Source organism: Neoarius graeffei, chromosome 12, assembly GCF_027579695.1.
Source record: "Neoarius graeffei isolate fNeoGra1 chromosome 12, fNeoGra1.pri, whole genome shotgun sequence".
In the NCBI taxonomy this organism is placed as follows: domain Eukaryota; kingdom Metazoa; phylum Chordata; class Actinopteri; order Siluriformes; family Ariidae; genus Neoarius; species Neoarius graeffei.
In genome coordinates, this window is record NC_083580.1 from 46,823,549 (window position 1) to 46,842,857 (window position 19,309).

The window sequence follows — 19,309 nt, forward strand, 5'->3', positions numbered from 1 at the left end:
ACAGTTGCTCCCTCACCAGCTTCTGTAATTTAACAACCCTGCAGCTACACAGCTACCTCACAGCTACAAATCCTGAACATGACAGTGGCAGTATGGGGTTCTGTGTATGTATTCTTTTTTACAGGGAGGAAAAGCACATCAGTACCCATCTATGTGCTTTCATTACTTCATGACAGCATCATTTAGTCTTCTGTGCTTAAACATGTTACCAGGATGCAAGTGAATGCCTTTAGTAATTCACATATTCAACCAGAACTGCTCTCTTATTCTGTAGGAACTCATTATCTGGGGTAGCATTTACTTAAATTATCAGTTCAATAAAAGTAAAAAAAAAATAATAATCAAATGTGCACAGTTCTGCATGTGGTTTGAGGCAGATACTTACAGAAACAAGTGTTGCCAGACAAAACAAACCTCGCCCAGTAGCACTTATGATGAATATGAAGGAAGATATCGCGAAAAAAAGATTTTGACCTTTTTGGTGACCTTGACCTTGTGTGTGAACATACTTGGCCAATAAACATGGTTCTGATTTTGATTCTCTGCTGCCCTCAGCCAATCAGAACAAACGATTGTTAGACTCTTACATTCTTACAGCACGATGACAGTGGCTACCGCCTCTATATGAAGCAGTAGCCACAAAGACCTTGACCGGATGACCCCAAAAATGTTGGAGGTTCTATTTGAGACCAATGCCCATCTATCCTGAAAGTTTCATGAAGATTAAGTCAGCTGTTTTCCTGTAACGTCATTAGCAAGAAACAAACAAACCCCACTGAAAACAATACCTCGCCCCCTGGAGGACTGTGTCCCGGGCAAGGTAAATATGTTGGGTGAGACAGCCTTCAATTATGGGTTAGAATTGTAACTCCAGTGGAAAATCAAACAAGCAACCAACAAAACGTGTCTTAGTTAAACATGTCTTAGCCTGCTTTTTGTGTCAGGGGAAAATTATGGCAATTTTCACCAAATTATATCATTATTTAATTAATTTCCTCTAGATAGGCTTCCTAAAATGAAATAAGAAAACTGTTAGCAGAAAACAGGATGATCCTGGTGACCACATGTGAAAAAGTCTTCACCAGACCTTCAGTGGACTGCTTTATTGTGGACAGAAGTTTAGGCTTTTTCAGATTTTATATGTTAAAAGAATGTAGAAAAACATCCTGAAAATGTAATGCTGACAGATCAAGAGATGGGACACCACAGCGTATCTGTACTTTGAGTTTTTCTTTCACCTAACACTTTTACTACATCTTAAAAGAAAAAAAATTCACTTTCTACCCACTACTTTTTCAAACATTATTACATTTCTCTATAGCCATATATTTGTAAAATCATAAGGCAGTTTTTTTTAGCATCAGACAGTTTCCATCAGAAGAGTCAATCTAAATTCCTAACAAATCTAAAATTTAACAGATGTGACCTTGAGAGTGAGGCCTAAATACCATCACCGTAATCTATATGCTGCTGTACACTTTATCACTGCAATTTGTATTGTGACACCAGTGATTAGCATTCAGCTAGTTTGTAGCATCAGCTATTATCTCACTAGCTAATATTGGAAAGATTAGGACTAAAGAGGTCGTTAATTTGTTTAAGTTAATGTTTTCCCATGCTCCTTGGTGAAAGAGGTACTAATTTACCAACAGTATCTAAAATCAGTGTGAGATTTGAACTCGGGGCAGGCAGACACCTTTTTTTGTGAATCTTTCTTGTATTATTACATTCATACAAAGTAAAGTGGTGCTTTACTTATCTACTGTGTGAAGATTTTAAAGTTGTACTTTAACTTTTACCACAGTATTTATTTGGGTAAGTAATTATACTTTGACTTTTTCAAAGCATTTGGGTATGTTTACCTGGATGAACCTGCAATAATAATGTCTCTTAATGGGCTAATTTAGATTAGGCCATGCTGTTGTACTAATGGACATCTCTGGTCAGTGGCTGATGACTAGAATGAGTTAATGCTGCCTTCTGTAAATTCCTACTGTGCTGTGGATATGAAGTTATACCCTGTATAAGTAATCCCAGTGTTAGACTTACGTTGAACAAATGTAGGCAATTTCTGTTAGGAGTGCTTTTTTTTTTTTAAATAGACTGTGTTCAATTTTTGTATTTTGTCATTCTATGGCCTTTTATTACTCTTTTCATTTGTTCACATTTAAATCATCTATTCTTCTGTGTTTTTCACTTTATGTAATAAATTTATTTTTGCCTGGCTTGGTTTACTTTTGCAAAATAATCATATTAAACCTCAATCAAAACAAAGAATTGGGGCCACTCAGGGGTTAAACTGGGCCGGGGCTGTCCGGGGCTGAGCCCTGGCACATAAGCTCGGAGCGGATGGCATATGATCACGCACACATCAAAAGCAACAAACCCTTTTCACGATTTTCAGTTCTGCATAATTAAATATCGTTTTATTAATCAATCATGACTTTTATGAGAGAGATCATAGTTTTCCTGATAAGACAACCTATCAAAGCTATTTAGAACAGAACTTGCGATCAGAGATTCTGGTTTCTGGAACACTGCGTGGGTTGCCAATTCCGCTTTTTATAAGCGACTTTGGGGTTTCTTTTTTTGTGAGCTCGCTTTAAAAAAAAAATCAGAAGTCGTGGTTTGCGGGTTTTTGGGCTTGTGTTTCAGCGTTGTGACTTGTTTATAATTTTCTCCGTACACCATCTCCCCTTTTAGTGTTGTTTGTATTTGGTTGCATTCACTGCATGAATATATTTGATTGACAATTTGACTGACAGTGTTTTGGCATATTTAACATTTATCCTCCAAAATAAATCAACTGTTTTGGTTTAAGATTGTGCAAGCCTTCAAATTTTCTCACTGAACATTTCTCCTTCACATTTTTCACCTGTAGGCATGTGACAAGATTTAACATGATATTGCTCAACCTACCTCTGTAAAGTCAGCTAACAACTTATTAAAATGCACCAGAATTCAGCAAATAACATGTATGATAATAAAAAACTTCTGGAGGAGGACCCCCAGACCCCCCACTAATCATTTCCTTCAAACCAATGTACAACAACCTGTACAATCTGTTATATTGGCCAACCAATCTACATTCAAACTGCCATAATGTGTAGGGGGGCACTACAAGACACACATAAGCCTACAACACACAGATAAGGTGTATATCTCTGTGCAATATGATATGGTTATCAAATTAGAGGGTTATTTTCCAAAAAGTATATTGGGGCGGGGGCAGGGGTGGGTACGAGGCAGAGCCCCCCCACATAACCAATCCCAATTTAACCCCTGGGGCCACTAATGTGTAGTTTACAGCTACAGTAATTTATATATAATATATTAAACACTATATAGCAGTGGCGCGGGAAGACATTGTCGGCAGGGGGTGCTGTGACGTGACCTGGGACATTTTTTTTGAAGGGGGGTCTGGGGGTCCTCCCCCAGAAAATTTTGTATTTCTTAGATGCAATTTCCTGCATTTTAACCAATCAGGCGTCCGAAATCCTTTTAAGCTTGCAATTGCAATATTTCGTTAAACTGCCTACTACTTATAGGCCTAATCCGTAAAAACGAGGTTTTTGTTTTTTTTTTTGAGTGATGACGGAAGAATCTGAAGCCTGTCTGTCAATGACAATTCTCAGTTAACACGATTACGAAGGACAGGTTATTTTAGAAGCAGAAGCGCACTTAACAGTCGCAGGTTTTACATCTGCTCTAGATAAACTGAAGGAGATGCGGATTCCACCCGATTACAGCCTTACATACCCAGATCCAGTCAAGCGAGTGTGCATTTCAAATACAGTAGTTAGTCGCACGCACACACACACACGAAACAGAACAACACTCTCGCTGGAACAACACAAACACCATGGTTCTCTCAATCAACAGACCGAAATCCATGAACCCACTCATCCTACTACTATGGGTTAGTGACACTAACTTAGTGTTCTATTGCAAAAATCACTCATAAAAGTGATGCAGCGGTATTTCACACTCTCCATTAAGAAAAGTAAAACATGATGAGCATGGACACACCGTTTTAAACGAACATTTTTTAAGACTGTAGTTACATCTGAGTCAACTTCAAAGCACGATGCTAGCAACACCTGCACTTGTTCAAGGCATACCAAATAGGCTCAAGTGAACACGACACAGCGGGCAAAATTAATAACCAAATGGCCTTACCTTAAAGCGCTGTCTTGATCATATGACTTCTCGCAATTATTCCACTTAAATCCACACGGTTCTCTTCTGAGACATAGTAACTATTAAGTATCAACTAACTAACTAACTCTTACTCTTCTCTACAGACGGTCGACTCGTACTCGCTTCCTGTTGTAATTTCACGTGCTGAAAAGCTGAACGTCAACGTCACGACAAAAAAAATTCTGATGGTCCACTAGGCTACATATTAAGTTATAAGTTTTAATTAAATCCTTTTTTAAATAACTAAAATGTAGCCCTCATCATCCTACATCTAAAACATGACCTATAAAATCAGCAGAGCCAAATGAAAACAAATAAATAAATATATTTTCACGTAAGTGTTTTATGTTCATGTCAGTTTTGAGGGTCCACCACCAGGGGGTGCTGCCGCACCCCCCGCACCCCGGTTCCCACGCCGGTGCTATATAGTGTAAAAAAAAAGTTATATATTCATTATTTCATACTTGGGTTAAATAGAAAAGCTTCCTGAGTTTTTGTGAATGAAAAAAACATTCTACAAAGCAAAATTCCTTATTTGTTAAATAGTGTTTTCATTGAAACTTTTACATGACAACTCAGTTTAAGTCAGTTATTCCCTTTTAGGGCCTCTGCATGCTCTTGCGACAAGGCTTTCGCAGATAGCTTTTCGCAGACAGTTGTAATTTATCGTTGAGCGGGGAGTAATAGGCGTGCGCGATGTTATTCACAGCCACAACGCAAGGGGGCGCGAAGTCGCTAGGAGTAGTTGGTGGGTGTGGTTAGTGGAGTGTTTATCCTCCGGTTACTTATAATCAGTGTTGTGCAAGTTCACACTTTTTTTGAACTAGTTCAAGTTCAGTTCAAACATGTTAAAAGTGAACTGTTCACGTTCATAGTTCACAGTTTTAATTCTGAACTAGTTCAAAGTTCAGTTCATTTTACTTTTAGGTGGGATATGAAAATAAAGACTAAAATCATATGCTACACTCTAGCTCAAAACTACTCGTATATTATAGATATTATATTCTATCACACAAAATGGAAGTTATTGTACATACTATATATGGAAAAAAGGACAAAATATTTTGATTTCTTCAGTGACTCAACCACTGCTACCAAAACGTTACACGTGACTTCAAACAAATGCTTTCAGTTTCAACTAACAGTAACTTCTAATAAACGACAACTAGACTTCCTCCTAAATGTGTGTTTCTAAAAAGATGACTGCCAATACGTATATACACTGAAGGAGTGCTATTTTAAGATCCATATCAACAGCATTGACCATATCAGCCATATTGATCAGACAGGGATGCATGCTCAAGGGCTTTTTATTTCTCAAAATACAAAACAGGAAAACTTCAGATAGCCTCATTCTTCAGTACACATCTGTGTATGCACACAACAATCAAATTTCTAAAATTATTTGGCATTGTACTCAGGGGCGTGTTTAGCCTATTTTTGGGGGTGCTCAAGCACCCCCAAAAACGAGCTCAGCACCCCCTAGCTCAGCACCCTCAAAAACACTGCTTTTGGACGTAATTTTCAGAAATAAGTGCCCTTGCGCACTGCGCAATGAATGTGTGCGCGGGCATGTGTGTGTTCTTGAATTCACCTGTTACGTGATAGTTCTATGACCAGTAAAATCCCTCTCCTCCTTGCGTCCCCATTGGGTTGCCTGTCTGCGCGAGTGCTTGCTACGACATGGTGTTTTTTTTAACTGGATTCCACGCCGATGAGGAACTCGAAGTAGCACCTGAGTATTACTGGCATAGCGAGATGTGAAGGTACGGACTGGAGTTAAGTAATTAACAATTACCACTGTTCAAAATGAATAGCTCCAACATTACAAATGCAGTGGTAGGTCTTGTTTAGTTAAAAATATAACGTAAATATTGTAAATCTGTAGATATCATAGTTTATTGGGTCAGCTTCTGTTAAAACATTGCATAAGTCTAGTCTTGTCTAGTCTAGTCTTCTTGTCTAGTTAAGTCTAGTCTAAATGCGGAATAAACGTGGAAACACTGTCGTTCAAGCCAGGTGCCTCTGTCAGCTCTGGGGGCTAAGCACCCCCAAAGATCAGATGCTAGAATCGCCCCTGATTGTACTCATCTATGTTCTCCGTGCCGCTACTTGAACTTTCACTGGCCATGTTGCTGTGAGTGTGCGCCGGCTGTGGTCGTGTGCGCGCTGTCTGCTGCCTGTAGCTAGGGAACGCTGGGTTACGCCTACTCTGCTCTGCTGCATCATGGGTAACGTAGTATGGAGCCAAATCATAGAGCCATCCACTATCTCCGGCTTCACACTACGTTATCCATGATGCATTGCACACACGCGGCACCTCAGGGCAGTGAGTGACAACAACATCAGACTGACAGTGAAGTAGTAGAAAGTAAAATATCTTGCAAGTAGACGTGCCACTCGATTCATCAGGTTTCATGTTTCGTTCATCTTCATGTTTGTCGTTCATGTCGCATAATTTGAACGAATTCACGTTCAAGTTCTTTCATTAAAAAGTTGTTGCGTTCAGTTCAAAGTTCATGGAAAAACGAGCGTGTTCAGTGCACAACACTGCTTATAATGACTAGAACTGGAGTCGTATAGATGTATGTACTTCCTCGATCAACCGCTCTTCGTGCTGCTCCATCTTCGCTCGTGTTTTTAAAAATGGCGGTAGTGAAAACAAACCAAACTGGGAAAGTAGGGAAGCGGAAGTGCGTGTACAGCGGATGTAGAGTGGACCAATCAGAGCCCTCTTGTCTGCGATGCTGTCTGTGAAGCTTCTGCGGTGGTCACAATTTTTGGGAGGTGCGCGCAGAGCGTCTGCGAAGGGGGGGCTACGCAGACGCCATCTGCGACACCATCTGCGAGGACTGCATTGTCAGCATAAATTAGCCTTTAGTTTGCATCACTATTAGCATGCTTTACTTCATTGTTCTCACACATCTTACCCTTTCTCCAACCTCCATTGGTGGAAAACCCAAAACTGCAGGCATCGCATACTTTCTTAGCAAATAACCACACAAGAATATACACAGCCAGAATTTTGAGATTTTGGATTTTCTTTTGCACTCGGCTCTCTCTTGCCATTACTTTCATTTGTGAGAATATGACTTTGTCTTACCAGAAACTCCATTTTGCTAATAGCCCTGTTCTGATGACATTCAGGTAACTTGTTAATTGTGTACAGAACAGCTGTGAATTGTAACTGGTTGGCATATAGTACATTTCAATAACTTTTAGCATCTTTTCTCATTTTGAGAACTGCTGCTGTACCTTAATTATTTGAATGGACCTCATTAAAGTGTAATGAATTAACCTATGCAACACACTTAAGTCTTGTTAAAACGACAATTTCAGTTAATCTGAAGCTCTCAAGTAGCTTGCTGTAAGCAGTCAATTTAGAGATCAATTGAAATCAGGAAATTCATTCAGAAATTTTAGCAATTTTATCACCATGCAGTCTCTGAATCAATTAACTAAACAATATATCTGTTTTTTGTGTCTTCTTCAGGAGGTAGGATAAAGAACCTCATTGGCACACGAGGATAACATTAGAAGACATGGAGGATGCAAAACCTCAATACATATGCCATCTGGAACGCAAGGTTCAGCAGAAGAAGGGGACAGTAAAGATTATTAAGACCAAACTGCGTCAACTGTCTTGTTCACTACCAAAAGTGAAAAGCACATTAACTGACTTTTTCCCTGTCGTGCTCTGGCTGCCAAAATATAAAATAAAGGAATATATCTGGGGTGATGTGATGTCTGGGCTCATAGTGGGGATTATTTTAGTGCCTCAAGCCATTGCTTACTGCCTTCTTGCAGGCTTAGAGCCAATTTACGGTTTGTACACATCCTTTTTTGGCAATCTTATCTATTTCTTCTTGGGCACATCCAGGCATGTATCTGTGGGTATCTTCAGCCTCATGAGTTTAATGGTAGGACAGGTGGTGTACAGAGAAGTCTATTTAGCAGGGTTTGATTTGAGTGAGAACAGTAAGCAAAACTCCTTGCCTGCTGGATGGAACAGTGCTGATGAAAACCAGGATACTGCAGTGAACCTCACCCTAGGAGCCTTCAGCATGGAGTGTGGAAAGGAATGCTACGCTATCAGCATTGCGACAACTTTAACATTCCTTGCCGGAGTTTACCAGGTATTCCCTCTCTCCCAATTACACACACACAAATTAATTATATATATATATATATATATATATATATATATATATATATATATACACATACACTTGTGGTCAGAAGTTTACATACACTGACATGAATGTCATGGCAATATTTGGGCTTTCAGGCAGAATGTACAGCATACATCTTTAATTAAAAAAAACACTAGAATTTGGTGCACAAGATTATCATCTTTGGGTTTTCTGAAATCAACACGGTCAAAATTATACATACACAGTAAAATCGCCAGTGTTAATATAACACTTAGAGTTAATTTCAACACTACCTCAGTGAACATATGGTCCCTATCTACAGAGTATAATGTGTACACTGAACATAGAGTTAAATTTCCAGAGTCAATTTTACTCTGGTAAGAGTTAATATTTTACACTACACTAAGAAGTGTCAATCAAGTTTTACACTATGTGAGATGTAACACCCATAATGTTATTCACATTCAACACTGAAGAGTTAAGTATTAAGAAATAAACTTTTCCAGTGTTAAACCTACTTAACACTACATGTTGATTAAGAAATTACTCCAAAGAGTGTTGATTTTTAACTGACTCCTACCAGTGTTACACATGATCTAGTTGTGTAGTTCCAGTGTTATGGCTCACCATGTAGAGCTATGACACAAAACTTTGTTTGTGGGGGGGACACAATTATATCCATAACTTAATACCAGTTTATTCACTTTAAAAGGCTTACATATCCATTTTTAGAGTAGGGATCCATCAAGTACAGGAAGAGCTCAACTATGCCTCGAGCGTACATCTCTCTCACATTCCATAGTGGGGCCGTCCTGACCAGAGTAAACTTACTGTTAAATGACATACTTCCAATGACTTCACAGCAAAGCCAATAACAAGAACATAAATGTTTTCCCCACAAACACAGAAGAAAAAGTTCTAGCAGAGACAACCAAATTACTCATGTGTTTATGTCATGTCAGCCACAAGTATGTTGATCATTTGGCGGTGTGAGGAGTCGGGCAGACTTTTGGTGTGGTGGTACTCTTTGGTGATATGGTCCCCTCCAGGTCTCCTTGTTAGCGTCAATTCAACCAACTGAAGTGGACAAGCCTTTCACAACTGACAATGCATATACTTAACTAGATAGAACTCGACGCCAACAGCGTCGATGGGGATGCCTCCGCCCGGTAGACTACATGCCTTTATTAAGTTGTGATTTGGGGATGGACATTTGACCTCACAGTAATCTTGACTTGGTGAAATTACTTGTATTAGCCTTGGAGATATTGTGTTCACAAGGTTTTTGGACAGACATTTGACCTCACAGTGACCTTGACCTTAGACCTTTTGATCTCAAAATCTAATCAGTTTATCTTTGTCCCCAAATGCACAAATGGTGAGAGTTTGGTGAAATTCCTTTCATCTGCCTTGGAAATATTGTGTTCACAAGGTTCTCGGACAGACATTTGACCTCACAGTGACCTTGAGCTTAGACCTTTTGATCTCAAAATTTAATCAGTTCATGTTTGTCCCAAAGCGCACAAATAGTGAAAGCTTGGTGAAATTCCTTTCATCTGCCTTGGAGATATTGTGTTCACAAGGTTCTCGGACAGACATTTGACCTCACAGTGACCTTGAGCTTAGACCTTTTGATCTCAAAATTTAATCAGTTCATATTTGTCCCAAAGCACACAAATAATGAAAGCTTGGTGAAATTCCTTTCATCTGCCTTGGAGATATTGTGTTCACAAGGTTTTTGGACAGACATTTGACCTCACAGTGACCTTGACCTTAGACCTTTTGATCTCAAAATCTAATCAGTTTATCTTTGTCCCCAAATGCACAAATGATGAGAGTTTGGTGAAATTCCTTTCATCTGCCTTGGAGATATTGTGTTCACAAGGTTCTCGGACAGACATTTGACCTCACAGTGACCTTGAGCTTAGACCTTTTGATCTCAAAATTTAATCAGTTCATATTTGTCCCAAAGCACACAAATAATGAAAGCTTGGTGAAATTCCTTTCATCTGCCTTGGAGATATTGTGTTCACAAGGTTCTCGGACAGACATTTGACCTCACAGTGACCTTGAGCTTAGACCTTTTGATCTCAAAATTTAATCAGTTCATGTTTGTCCCAAAGCGCACAAATAGTGAAAGCTTGGTGAAATTCCTTTCATCTGCCTTGGAGATATTGTGTTCACAAGGTTCTCGGACAGCCATTTGTCCTCACAGTGACCTTGAGCTTAGACCTTTTGATCTCAAAATCTAATCAGTTCATGTTTGTCCCAAAGTGCACAAATGGTGAAAGTTTGGTGAAATTCCTTTCATTAGCCTTTGAGATATCACGTTCACAAGGTTTTGGGATGGACGGACGGACGGATGGACGCACGGACGGACAACCTGAAAACATAATGCCTCCTGCACCTTACGGTGGCGGAGGCATAAAAATGTAACAAAACATGGTAACTCCCAGAGTAAATCAATTGCAAAAAAGATTTCCTACACCAACTTACATGTTTGACCTCTTCATCTTCCCTCTGTCGCCTTCTGGATGGACTGTCACTCTCCTCCAGTATGATTGTCATCTGAGTTGCAGGACACGATTTCAAGGATGACCATCATCACTACTACTACCAGCAGACAGTGCACTGGAATTTGTTTCTTGGGAACTGCTGGACAAAGTTTCCTTGAAATCTGTAGTTCAGGAGAGACAGTACAAAATAACACCAATTTGTTTTATTGTTTAACAATAAAAAAAGCAATTTATCAGTACATTCCATTGATTATAGTGACTTAAATAGAATCAATAAAGAGCAATTATACCATCATCAAATTTGATGGTAAGTATGCCAGTGTTGGGCTGCTGCGCTATGTCAGAGAAGACCTCCACATCCACCTCAGTTCCTGTTTCATCAAAAACCTTGACACCTTCACTGACTGGTGGAACTGAGAACTTCAAGAAAGCTATGACCAAAAAAACAAACAAACAAGATTTCAATCCATACAAAATGCTCAAGATTAACCAAGGCCATTCTCCAAAAACACATCAGTGCATTAGTAGCATGGTCTGAGGTGCTAACATGCTACTAATGCTGCCAGACATTGAATCTTTCAGTAGTGTACAACTAATACAACTCAACTAAACCAACTAAACCAATCACAAAACTCAGATCTTAATTGCTGACCCCTAAACATGCCCATAGGGTAGCTTGCCAAAAAGGCAAAGACAACGATTATTTTCAAGGTTAAAAAAAAAAAAAATTGAACACACCAACACTCTTAGTTCCTTTAGTTTTAAACAACGGTGTGTAACTGACAGTGTCATACTGACTCTGGCTTACCGGAATTTAAGAATTCCTTGAGACTTGGCTCATTTATCTTGACATATTTCTGTGTATTGTAGATTCTGGTTTTGATTAACATGATGGTATCTGCAAAGACAGCAAACTGAAAATCAACATTATGGTCCACAACACAGCAGTACAAGCTGTGGCACAAAAGGTAAATAGACAAACTGAAATGACTTATTTCAGCTTTAAAAATCACACCACACACACACAAATCAACTTATTACTTACCACCAGAGCACCATAGTACATTACAGAACAATCTGAAAGAAAAAAGAAAAATGTATATTCTGAAAAAACAGGAAAACAAAGCCATCTCAAATGTGGGTATGAAAATATTTCAAAAGTCCAACACACACGCGCGCACAGTATTTCTGTCCAATTTATTGTGATTCACAATTTACAATTAAAGCCATTCTGCACACACCACCACCTCCCCAGCCCCCACAGCTGACGGCATGACATCCCATGCTGATGTGCTCACACCGCATTAGTAAAACATAACAAAAGTCATTGATATTGATTGGCGTATGAAATTTTAGCGGCAGCGACCATGTTTTAGCAGACACAGTGCGCAGCATGTAAACACATCCAGAGCACCGACTGCACCGACCAACACCGGAAATCGATTCATTCAAGGCCACGTTCGACTAAACTCTCCCTGCAGCATTGCCGCGCTAGCCACCAAGTCACTAATGTTAGCTACTTTAGCTGACTCCCGATACATGCAGTGTTGGCTATTTTACTGGAATAAATGTGGAAGCATGACACACAACACAACAGTCTGTCCTCGCTGACATTAATGTTACCTCATGCCGTTTTTGTTCAGTTTGGCATTGCGTGGTCAGCCTTAATTATCTCCATGTGGCTGGTACATTTAAGCTAGCCACCAACCCAATATCACATTAGCCATTTGAAATTCGATATTTGAAGACACATACCCAACATTGACAGGTATGGTAAATGACGACATACCTTTATTCTTACACACAGATTCTGCTTGAATAAAAAACAACTACTAATAGTTTATTTTGAAAAACTTACCACAATCTTTCGATGCAAGGAAGATGGCGATGCCAGAGTCAATGTTGTCAGTTTGACCAGGGAAGTTGGTGGGCGGGGCTTTTCAGAGTAATTTTTTTTTTTTTTACACTGGAAGGTATTGTGCTCTAATCGGTGTAGAATTAACTCAGAGTCAATTTACTTTAAACACTAAATGTGTGACACTGACAGTGTAAAACCTGTTAACTCCAATTATTTTCACCAACGCTGGAAGTTATCTTGTTCAATTTTACTCTGTCCATTGTTGGAAGAACTCCGAAAGAATTAGAATACTTTGACACTGCATATTTTACACTGGCAAATTTATGTGTACGGGGTCAAAAATATACAAACAGCACACCTAATATTTGGGTAAAATGTCTCTTCGCAAGATTCACCTTGACTAAACATTTTTGTTTACCATGAACAAGCTTCTGGCAGAATTCTGGCTGGATATTTCATGACCGTTCATGGTAGAATTGGTAGAGTTCAATTTAAAAAAAATTCTTGGTATAGACTCAACATATAAGCACGGTCCATATATTTTCAATAGGGTTGAAGTCAGGACTTGTTTTAAGCTTAATGTTAGCCTGCTTTATCCTCCACAACCAGCTCTGATGCATATTTGGGTTCATTGTCCTGTTGTAAAGTCCCAAGTCATGTTCAAGTTTCTGATGGTTTATGTTGAAGAATTCTGAGGTAGTCCTCTTTCTTCATAATTCCATCCACTTTGTGCAATGAACCAGTTCCACTGGCAGCAAAAACACCCCAGAGCATGATGATCCTACCACCACAACCAGCTGGTACAGTGTTCCTCTGTACATGGTGGTCATTGTGGCCAAACAACTCAATCTTTGTCTCAGATGACCATACAGCTTTCCTCCAGAAGGCTTTTTCTTTGTCCATGTGGTCAGCTTCAACCTTTAGATAAGCTTGAAGGTGTCATTTTTGGAGCAGGGGGTTATTTCTTGGATAGCAGCTTCTTAGTCCATGGTGATCTGAACTGTAGATAGTGATCCATCGGCTTCCAGTTCATGGCATGGCTGTGCCATGGTGGTTCCCAGGTTGTTCCTGACCATCCAAACCAATTTCCTTTCAACTGAGAGTGACAGTTTGTGTTTTCTTGAAGCACAGTGGTTTGGCAAAGTGACTACACCTTGCAATAACTTGGATACAATTGTTTGACCTAATCTTGGAATTTGCAGTTGTTTACAAATGGCTCCAAGAGACACTCTGGAGTTGTGTACATCTGCGATCCTCTTTCTCAGATCTGCACTGAGCTCCTTGGACTTTCCTGTTTTACTGTGTGTTGGTCAATCCAATGAGTGCTGTTAACAAACCCTTTTTATGAAGGCACAGAGAAGCTACCAGCTGTAGTCAATCATGATTACTAACAGGAAGTTAAGAGAGCTCAGCGTTGGCAAGATAAAAGACATTTTGGAAGTTTCAGCACCTCTGAATTAATAATCTAAGTGAGTCAAGTCAAGTTTATTTGTAGCACTTTTAACAATAATCACTTTCGCAAAGCAGCTTTACAGAATTTGAATGACTTAAAAACATGAGCTAATTTTATCTCTAATCTATCCCCAATGAGCAAGCCTGTGGCGATGGTGGCAAGGAAAAACTCCCTCAGACGACATGAGGAAGAAACCTCGAGAGGAACCAGACAAATGTATGTAAACCTCGAGAGGAAGTGGGTGTATGTAAATTTTGAGCCAGTATGTATAATTTTGACCCTGTGTTGATTTCAGAAAACCCAAAGAAAATTAGAATTTGGTGCACCAAATTCTAATGTTTTTTTTTTAATTAAAGATGCATGCTGTACATTCATTCTGCCACAGAAAAAGAACAGTTAAAAGAAATTACTGAAAGCCCAACTCTGTGTGTGTGTGTGTGTGTGTGTGTGTGTGTGTGTGTATTACACAGAGATAGAGAGTGGCAGAGAGAGAGATTACATGGTGGCACGAAGATATGAAGCTTATCTTCGAGTGGTGAACCTATTTCATGAGTGAGCAAAGCGAACAAGTGAAATATTTTTCAACAAAAGAAGAGAAACTTCATATCTTCACACCACTGTGTAATATCCTTTTTATTATATAGACACATCCACAAAAAATGCAACTTCCATCCATCCATTATCTGTAGCCGCTTATCCTGTGCAGGGTCGCAGGCAAGCTGGAGCCTATCCCAACTGACTGTGGGCGAGAGGCAGGGTACACCCTAGACAAGTCCCTAGGTCATCGCAGGACTGACATATAGACACACACACAACCATTCACACTCACACCTATGGTCAATTTAGAGCCACCAATTAGCCTAACCTGCATGTCTTTGGACTGTGGGGGAAACCAGAGCACCCGGAGGAAACCCACACAGACACCGGGAGAACATGCAGACTCCACACAGAAAGGCCCTCATTGGCCACTAGGCTCAAACCCTGAACCTTCTTGCTGTGAGGCGACAGTGCTAGCCACTACACCATCGTGCTGCTCAAAAATGCAACTTCATCAAAAGAATTTTAATTTTGAATTGGTTCACCATTTTGACAACACACGTCAAGTCAACAGGAAAATGGTGGGAGTGACGTCATTGGAGTGAAGATATTGGAAAATATGTAACTCAGGTTCGGGATGTATTTCATATGGAAAATAGTTTTTCAACATGAGAAGATAAACTTCAAATTTTCAAGCCAACGTGTAATTTTCTTTTAATTATATAGACACGTTCACAAACAAAAAGTATGCAAATTTATCAAAACAACTCATCAGTATCTTCACAAGATATTTGAAAATATGTTACTCAATGTCCCAGATATAGTTCATATGAAAAATATGAGCAGTGTATTTCCCAGTAAAACACTCATGTCTATATAATAAATATATGCACTGCAGTGAAATGCAGTGAAATGGCCACTCTGACAGCTTCAGCCATCAAAGTTTCAAGAGAAGAATTACAGTAGTGGTTTCCCATTGCCTTCTACTGGATTATTATAGAGGTTTTCTCCTCTCAACCATTCACACACACACACACACACACACACACACACACACACACACACACATCTATGGGCAATTTCAAGTAGACAGTTAACCTAACTGCATATCTTTGGACCGTGAGGGAAACCAGAGCACCCAGAAGAAACTCATGCAGACATGGTGGGAACATGCAAACTCCACATTGAAAGGCTCCCATTGGCCATTCAAACCCTGAACCCTCTTGCTGCAAGACAACAGTGCTAACCACTGCACTACTTTGTGTGTATGTATGTGCGTGTGCGTGCCTCATTGTTGAGAAGCTGTGATGTGTTATATATTTTCCTTTCAGGTCCTGATGGCCGTGTTCAGGTTTGGGTTCGTTTCAGTTTACCTTTCTGCTCCACTGCTGGATGGCTTTGCCACTGGTGCCTCATGCACCATTCTGACAGTCCAGGTGAAGTATCTTCTGGGCCTGAAAATCCCTCGTCATCAGGGATCTGGAACTGTTGTTGTGACTTGGATCAATCTTTTCAAGAACATACATAAGACCAATTTTTGTGATATGATTACAAGTGCAATTTGTATCACTGTCCTACTGGTGGGGAAAGAGCTCCAGGAACGGTACAAGGACCATTTGAAGATACCTCTGCCTACAGAACTGGTAGTAGTGGCCTTAGCAACAGTGGTTTCACACTTTGCTGATTTGAATGGTCAGTACAACTCAAGCATCTCAGGTGCTATTCCAACTGGTTTCATTCCTCCAAAGGTTCCGAGTTTTGAACTCATCCCAAGGGTAGCAATTGATGCCATCCCATTGGCTGTGATCAGTTTTGCCTTCACTGTCTCCTTGTCAGAGATGTTTGCAAAAAAGAATGGTTACACAGTCAGACCAAATCAGGAGATGTTGGCAATTGGCTTTTGTAACATCATCCCATCATTTTTCCACTGTTTCACCACAAGTGCTGCACTTGCCAAGACTATGGTGAAAGACTCAACAGGTTGCCAAACACAACTTTCTAGCGTGGTGAGTGCTTTCATTGTGCTCTTTGTCCTTTTGTTTTTAGCGCCGTTCTTCTACTCTCTGCAGAAGTGTGTCCTTGCCTGCATCATTATTGTCAGTCTGAAAGGCGCCCTGCGGAAATTCAGAGACTTTCCCAGGCTTTGGCGCCTCAGCAAGATTGATGCGGTTGTCTGGATGGTGACTATGTGTTCAAGTGCTTTGATCAGCATAGAGATCGGGCTGGTGATTGGAGTAGTCTTCTCCATGATGTGTGTCTTGGTGCAAACCCAACATCCGAAGGCTTCACTAATGGGTCAAATTGAAAATACTAATCACTATGAGGACATGAGTGACTATGACCACCTTGTGATCATTCCAAAAGTAAAGATTTTTCGCTTTCAGGCTCCACTTTACTATGCAAATAAGGACTTTTTCTTAAAGTCTCTATTTAAAGCAGTTGGACTTGAGCCACTCCTTGAAAAAAGTAGAAGGAAAGAAATAGAGAAAAAAGCTAAAATCAGAACTGCAAAGCAGACAGACAAGGAAAATGATGTTAGTTTAAGCCTAGTAGCAAGCGAAATAGATTTCCACACCATAATCCTTGACTGTTCTTCTGTCCCTTTCATTGACACCACAGGCATTAACACATTGAAAGGACTGAAAAAAGAGTACAAAGAACTTGATGTAAATGTGATCCTGGCATGTTGCAATACAACAGTCATAGATTCTTTGAGGCGAGGTTCTTTCTTCGGATCTGATGATAAAGAAATGGATACACTGTCATTCCACAACCTTCACAGTGCAGTTTCTTTTGCTACAAGGGACACTGCAGCATCGGTTAACACTTCATCTGTATAAAGAGAGTGCAACCTGATTTAATGCTCACAAACATCACAGACATAAAGTATACACCAATAGGCTACTATTATTATGTTTTTAAAGAATCTAACTTTTTTTTTAACATCATAAATGATTCGCCAAAAGGTTGCAATCTGACAGCATTACTACTCCACTTTTTTAGCCTTATACATAAATTTATACTGAGGGTTTTTTTTTTTTTGCTTATTTTCTCTTAAGAGGTAAAGGTATTGTTACTGTATGTACTTACACCACATTCACATCATGTGGGAGAATGGGAAAATGTCCTGTTGTTCCAACTTGAGAGCATTCATGCATTGCCATTTTGTTTACTAGATGCAGTTTTTATCTAACATTATTTAATATTAGCATACAGTTGTGTTCATAGCCTGTTTAATACAACCCTGATTCCAAAAAAGTTGGGACAAAGTACAAATTGTAAATAAAAATGGAATGCAATGATGTGGAAGTTTCAAAATTCCATGTTTTATTCAGAATAGAACATAGATGACATATCAAATGTTTAAACTGAGAAAATGTATCATTTAAAGAGAAAAATTAGGTGATTTTAAATTTCATGACACCACCACATCTCAAAGTTGGGACAAGGCCATGTTTACCACTGTGAGACATCCCCTTTTCTCTTTACAACAGTCTGTAAATGTCTGGGTACTGAGGAGACAAGTTGCTCAAGTTTAGGGATAGGAATGTTAACCCATTCTTGTCAAATGTAGGATTCTAGTTGCTCAACTGTCTTAGGTCTTTTTTGTCATATCTTCCATTTTATGATGCGCCAAATGTTTTCTATGGGTGAAAGATCTGGACTGCAGGCTGGCCAGTTCAGTACCCGGACCCTTCTTCTACGCAGCCATGATGCTGTAATTGATGCAGTATGTGGTTTGGCATTGTCATGTTGGAAAATGCAAGGTCTTCCCTGAAAGAGACGTCGTCTGGATGGGAGCATATGTTGCTCTAGAACCTGGATATACCTTTCAGCATTGATGGTGTCTTTCCAGATGTGTAAACTGCCCATGCCACATGCACTAATGCAACCCCATACCATCAGAGATGCAGGCTTCTGAACTGAGTGCTGATAACAACTTGGGTCGTCCTTCTCCTCTTTAGTCCGAATGACACGGCGTCCCTGATTTCCATAAAGAACTTCAAATTTTGATTCGTCTGACCACAGAACAGTTTTCCACTTTGCCACAGTCCATTTTAAATGAGCCTTGGCCCAGAGAAGACGTCTGCGCTTCTGGATCATGTTTAGATACGGCTTCTTCTTTGAACTATAGAGTTTTAGCTGGCAACAGCGGATGGCATAGTGAATTGTGTTCACAGATAATGTTCTCTGGAAATATTCCTGAGCCCATTTTGTGATTTTCCAATACAGAAGTATGCCTGTATGTGATGCAGTGCCATCTAAGGGCCCGAAGATTACGGGCACCCAGTATGATTTTCCGGCCTTGACCCTTACGTACAGAGATTCTTCCAGATTCTCTGAATCTTTTGATGATATTATGCACTGTAGATGATGATGTGTTCAAACTCTTTGCGATTTTACACTGTCGAACTCCTTTCTGATATTGCTCCACTATTTGTCGACGCAGAATTAGGGGGATTGGTGATCCTCTTCCCATCTTTACTTCTGAGAGCCGCTACCACTCCAAGATGCTTTTTTTATACCCAGTCATATTAATGACCTATTGCCAATTGACCTAATGAGTTGCAATTTGGTCCTCCAGCTGTTC

The 19,309-nt window shown here is 39.7% G+C and overlaps 1 protein-coding gene across 1 annotated transcript; it reads left to right on the top strand.

Annotated features, from left to right (window-relative positions):
• The first annotated feature begins 7,739 nt into the window (after positions 1 to 7,739).
• Positions 7,740 to 17,558, top strand: slc26a1 (solute carrier family 26 member 1). Its single transcript, XM_060935060.1, has 2 exons — positions 7,740 to 8,336; positions 16,050 to 17,558. The coding sequence occupies exons 1-2, from the start codon at positions 7,743 to 7,745 to the stop codon at positions 17,556 to 17,558; spliced, it is 2,103 nt and encodes a 700-aa protein (XP_060791043.1). The 5' UTR covers positions 7,740 to 7,742.
• The last annotated feature ends 1,751 nt before the right edge of the window (positions 17,559 to 19,309 follow it).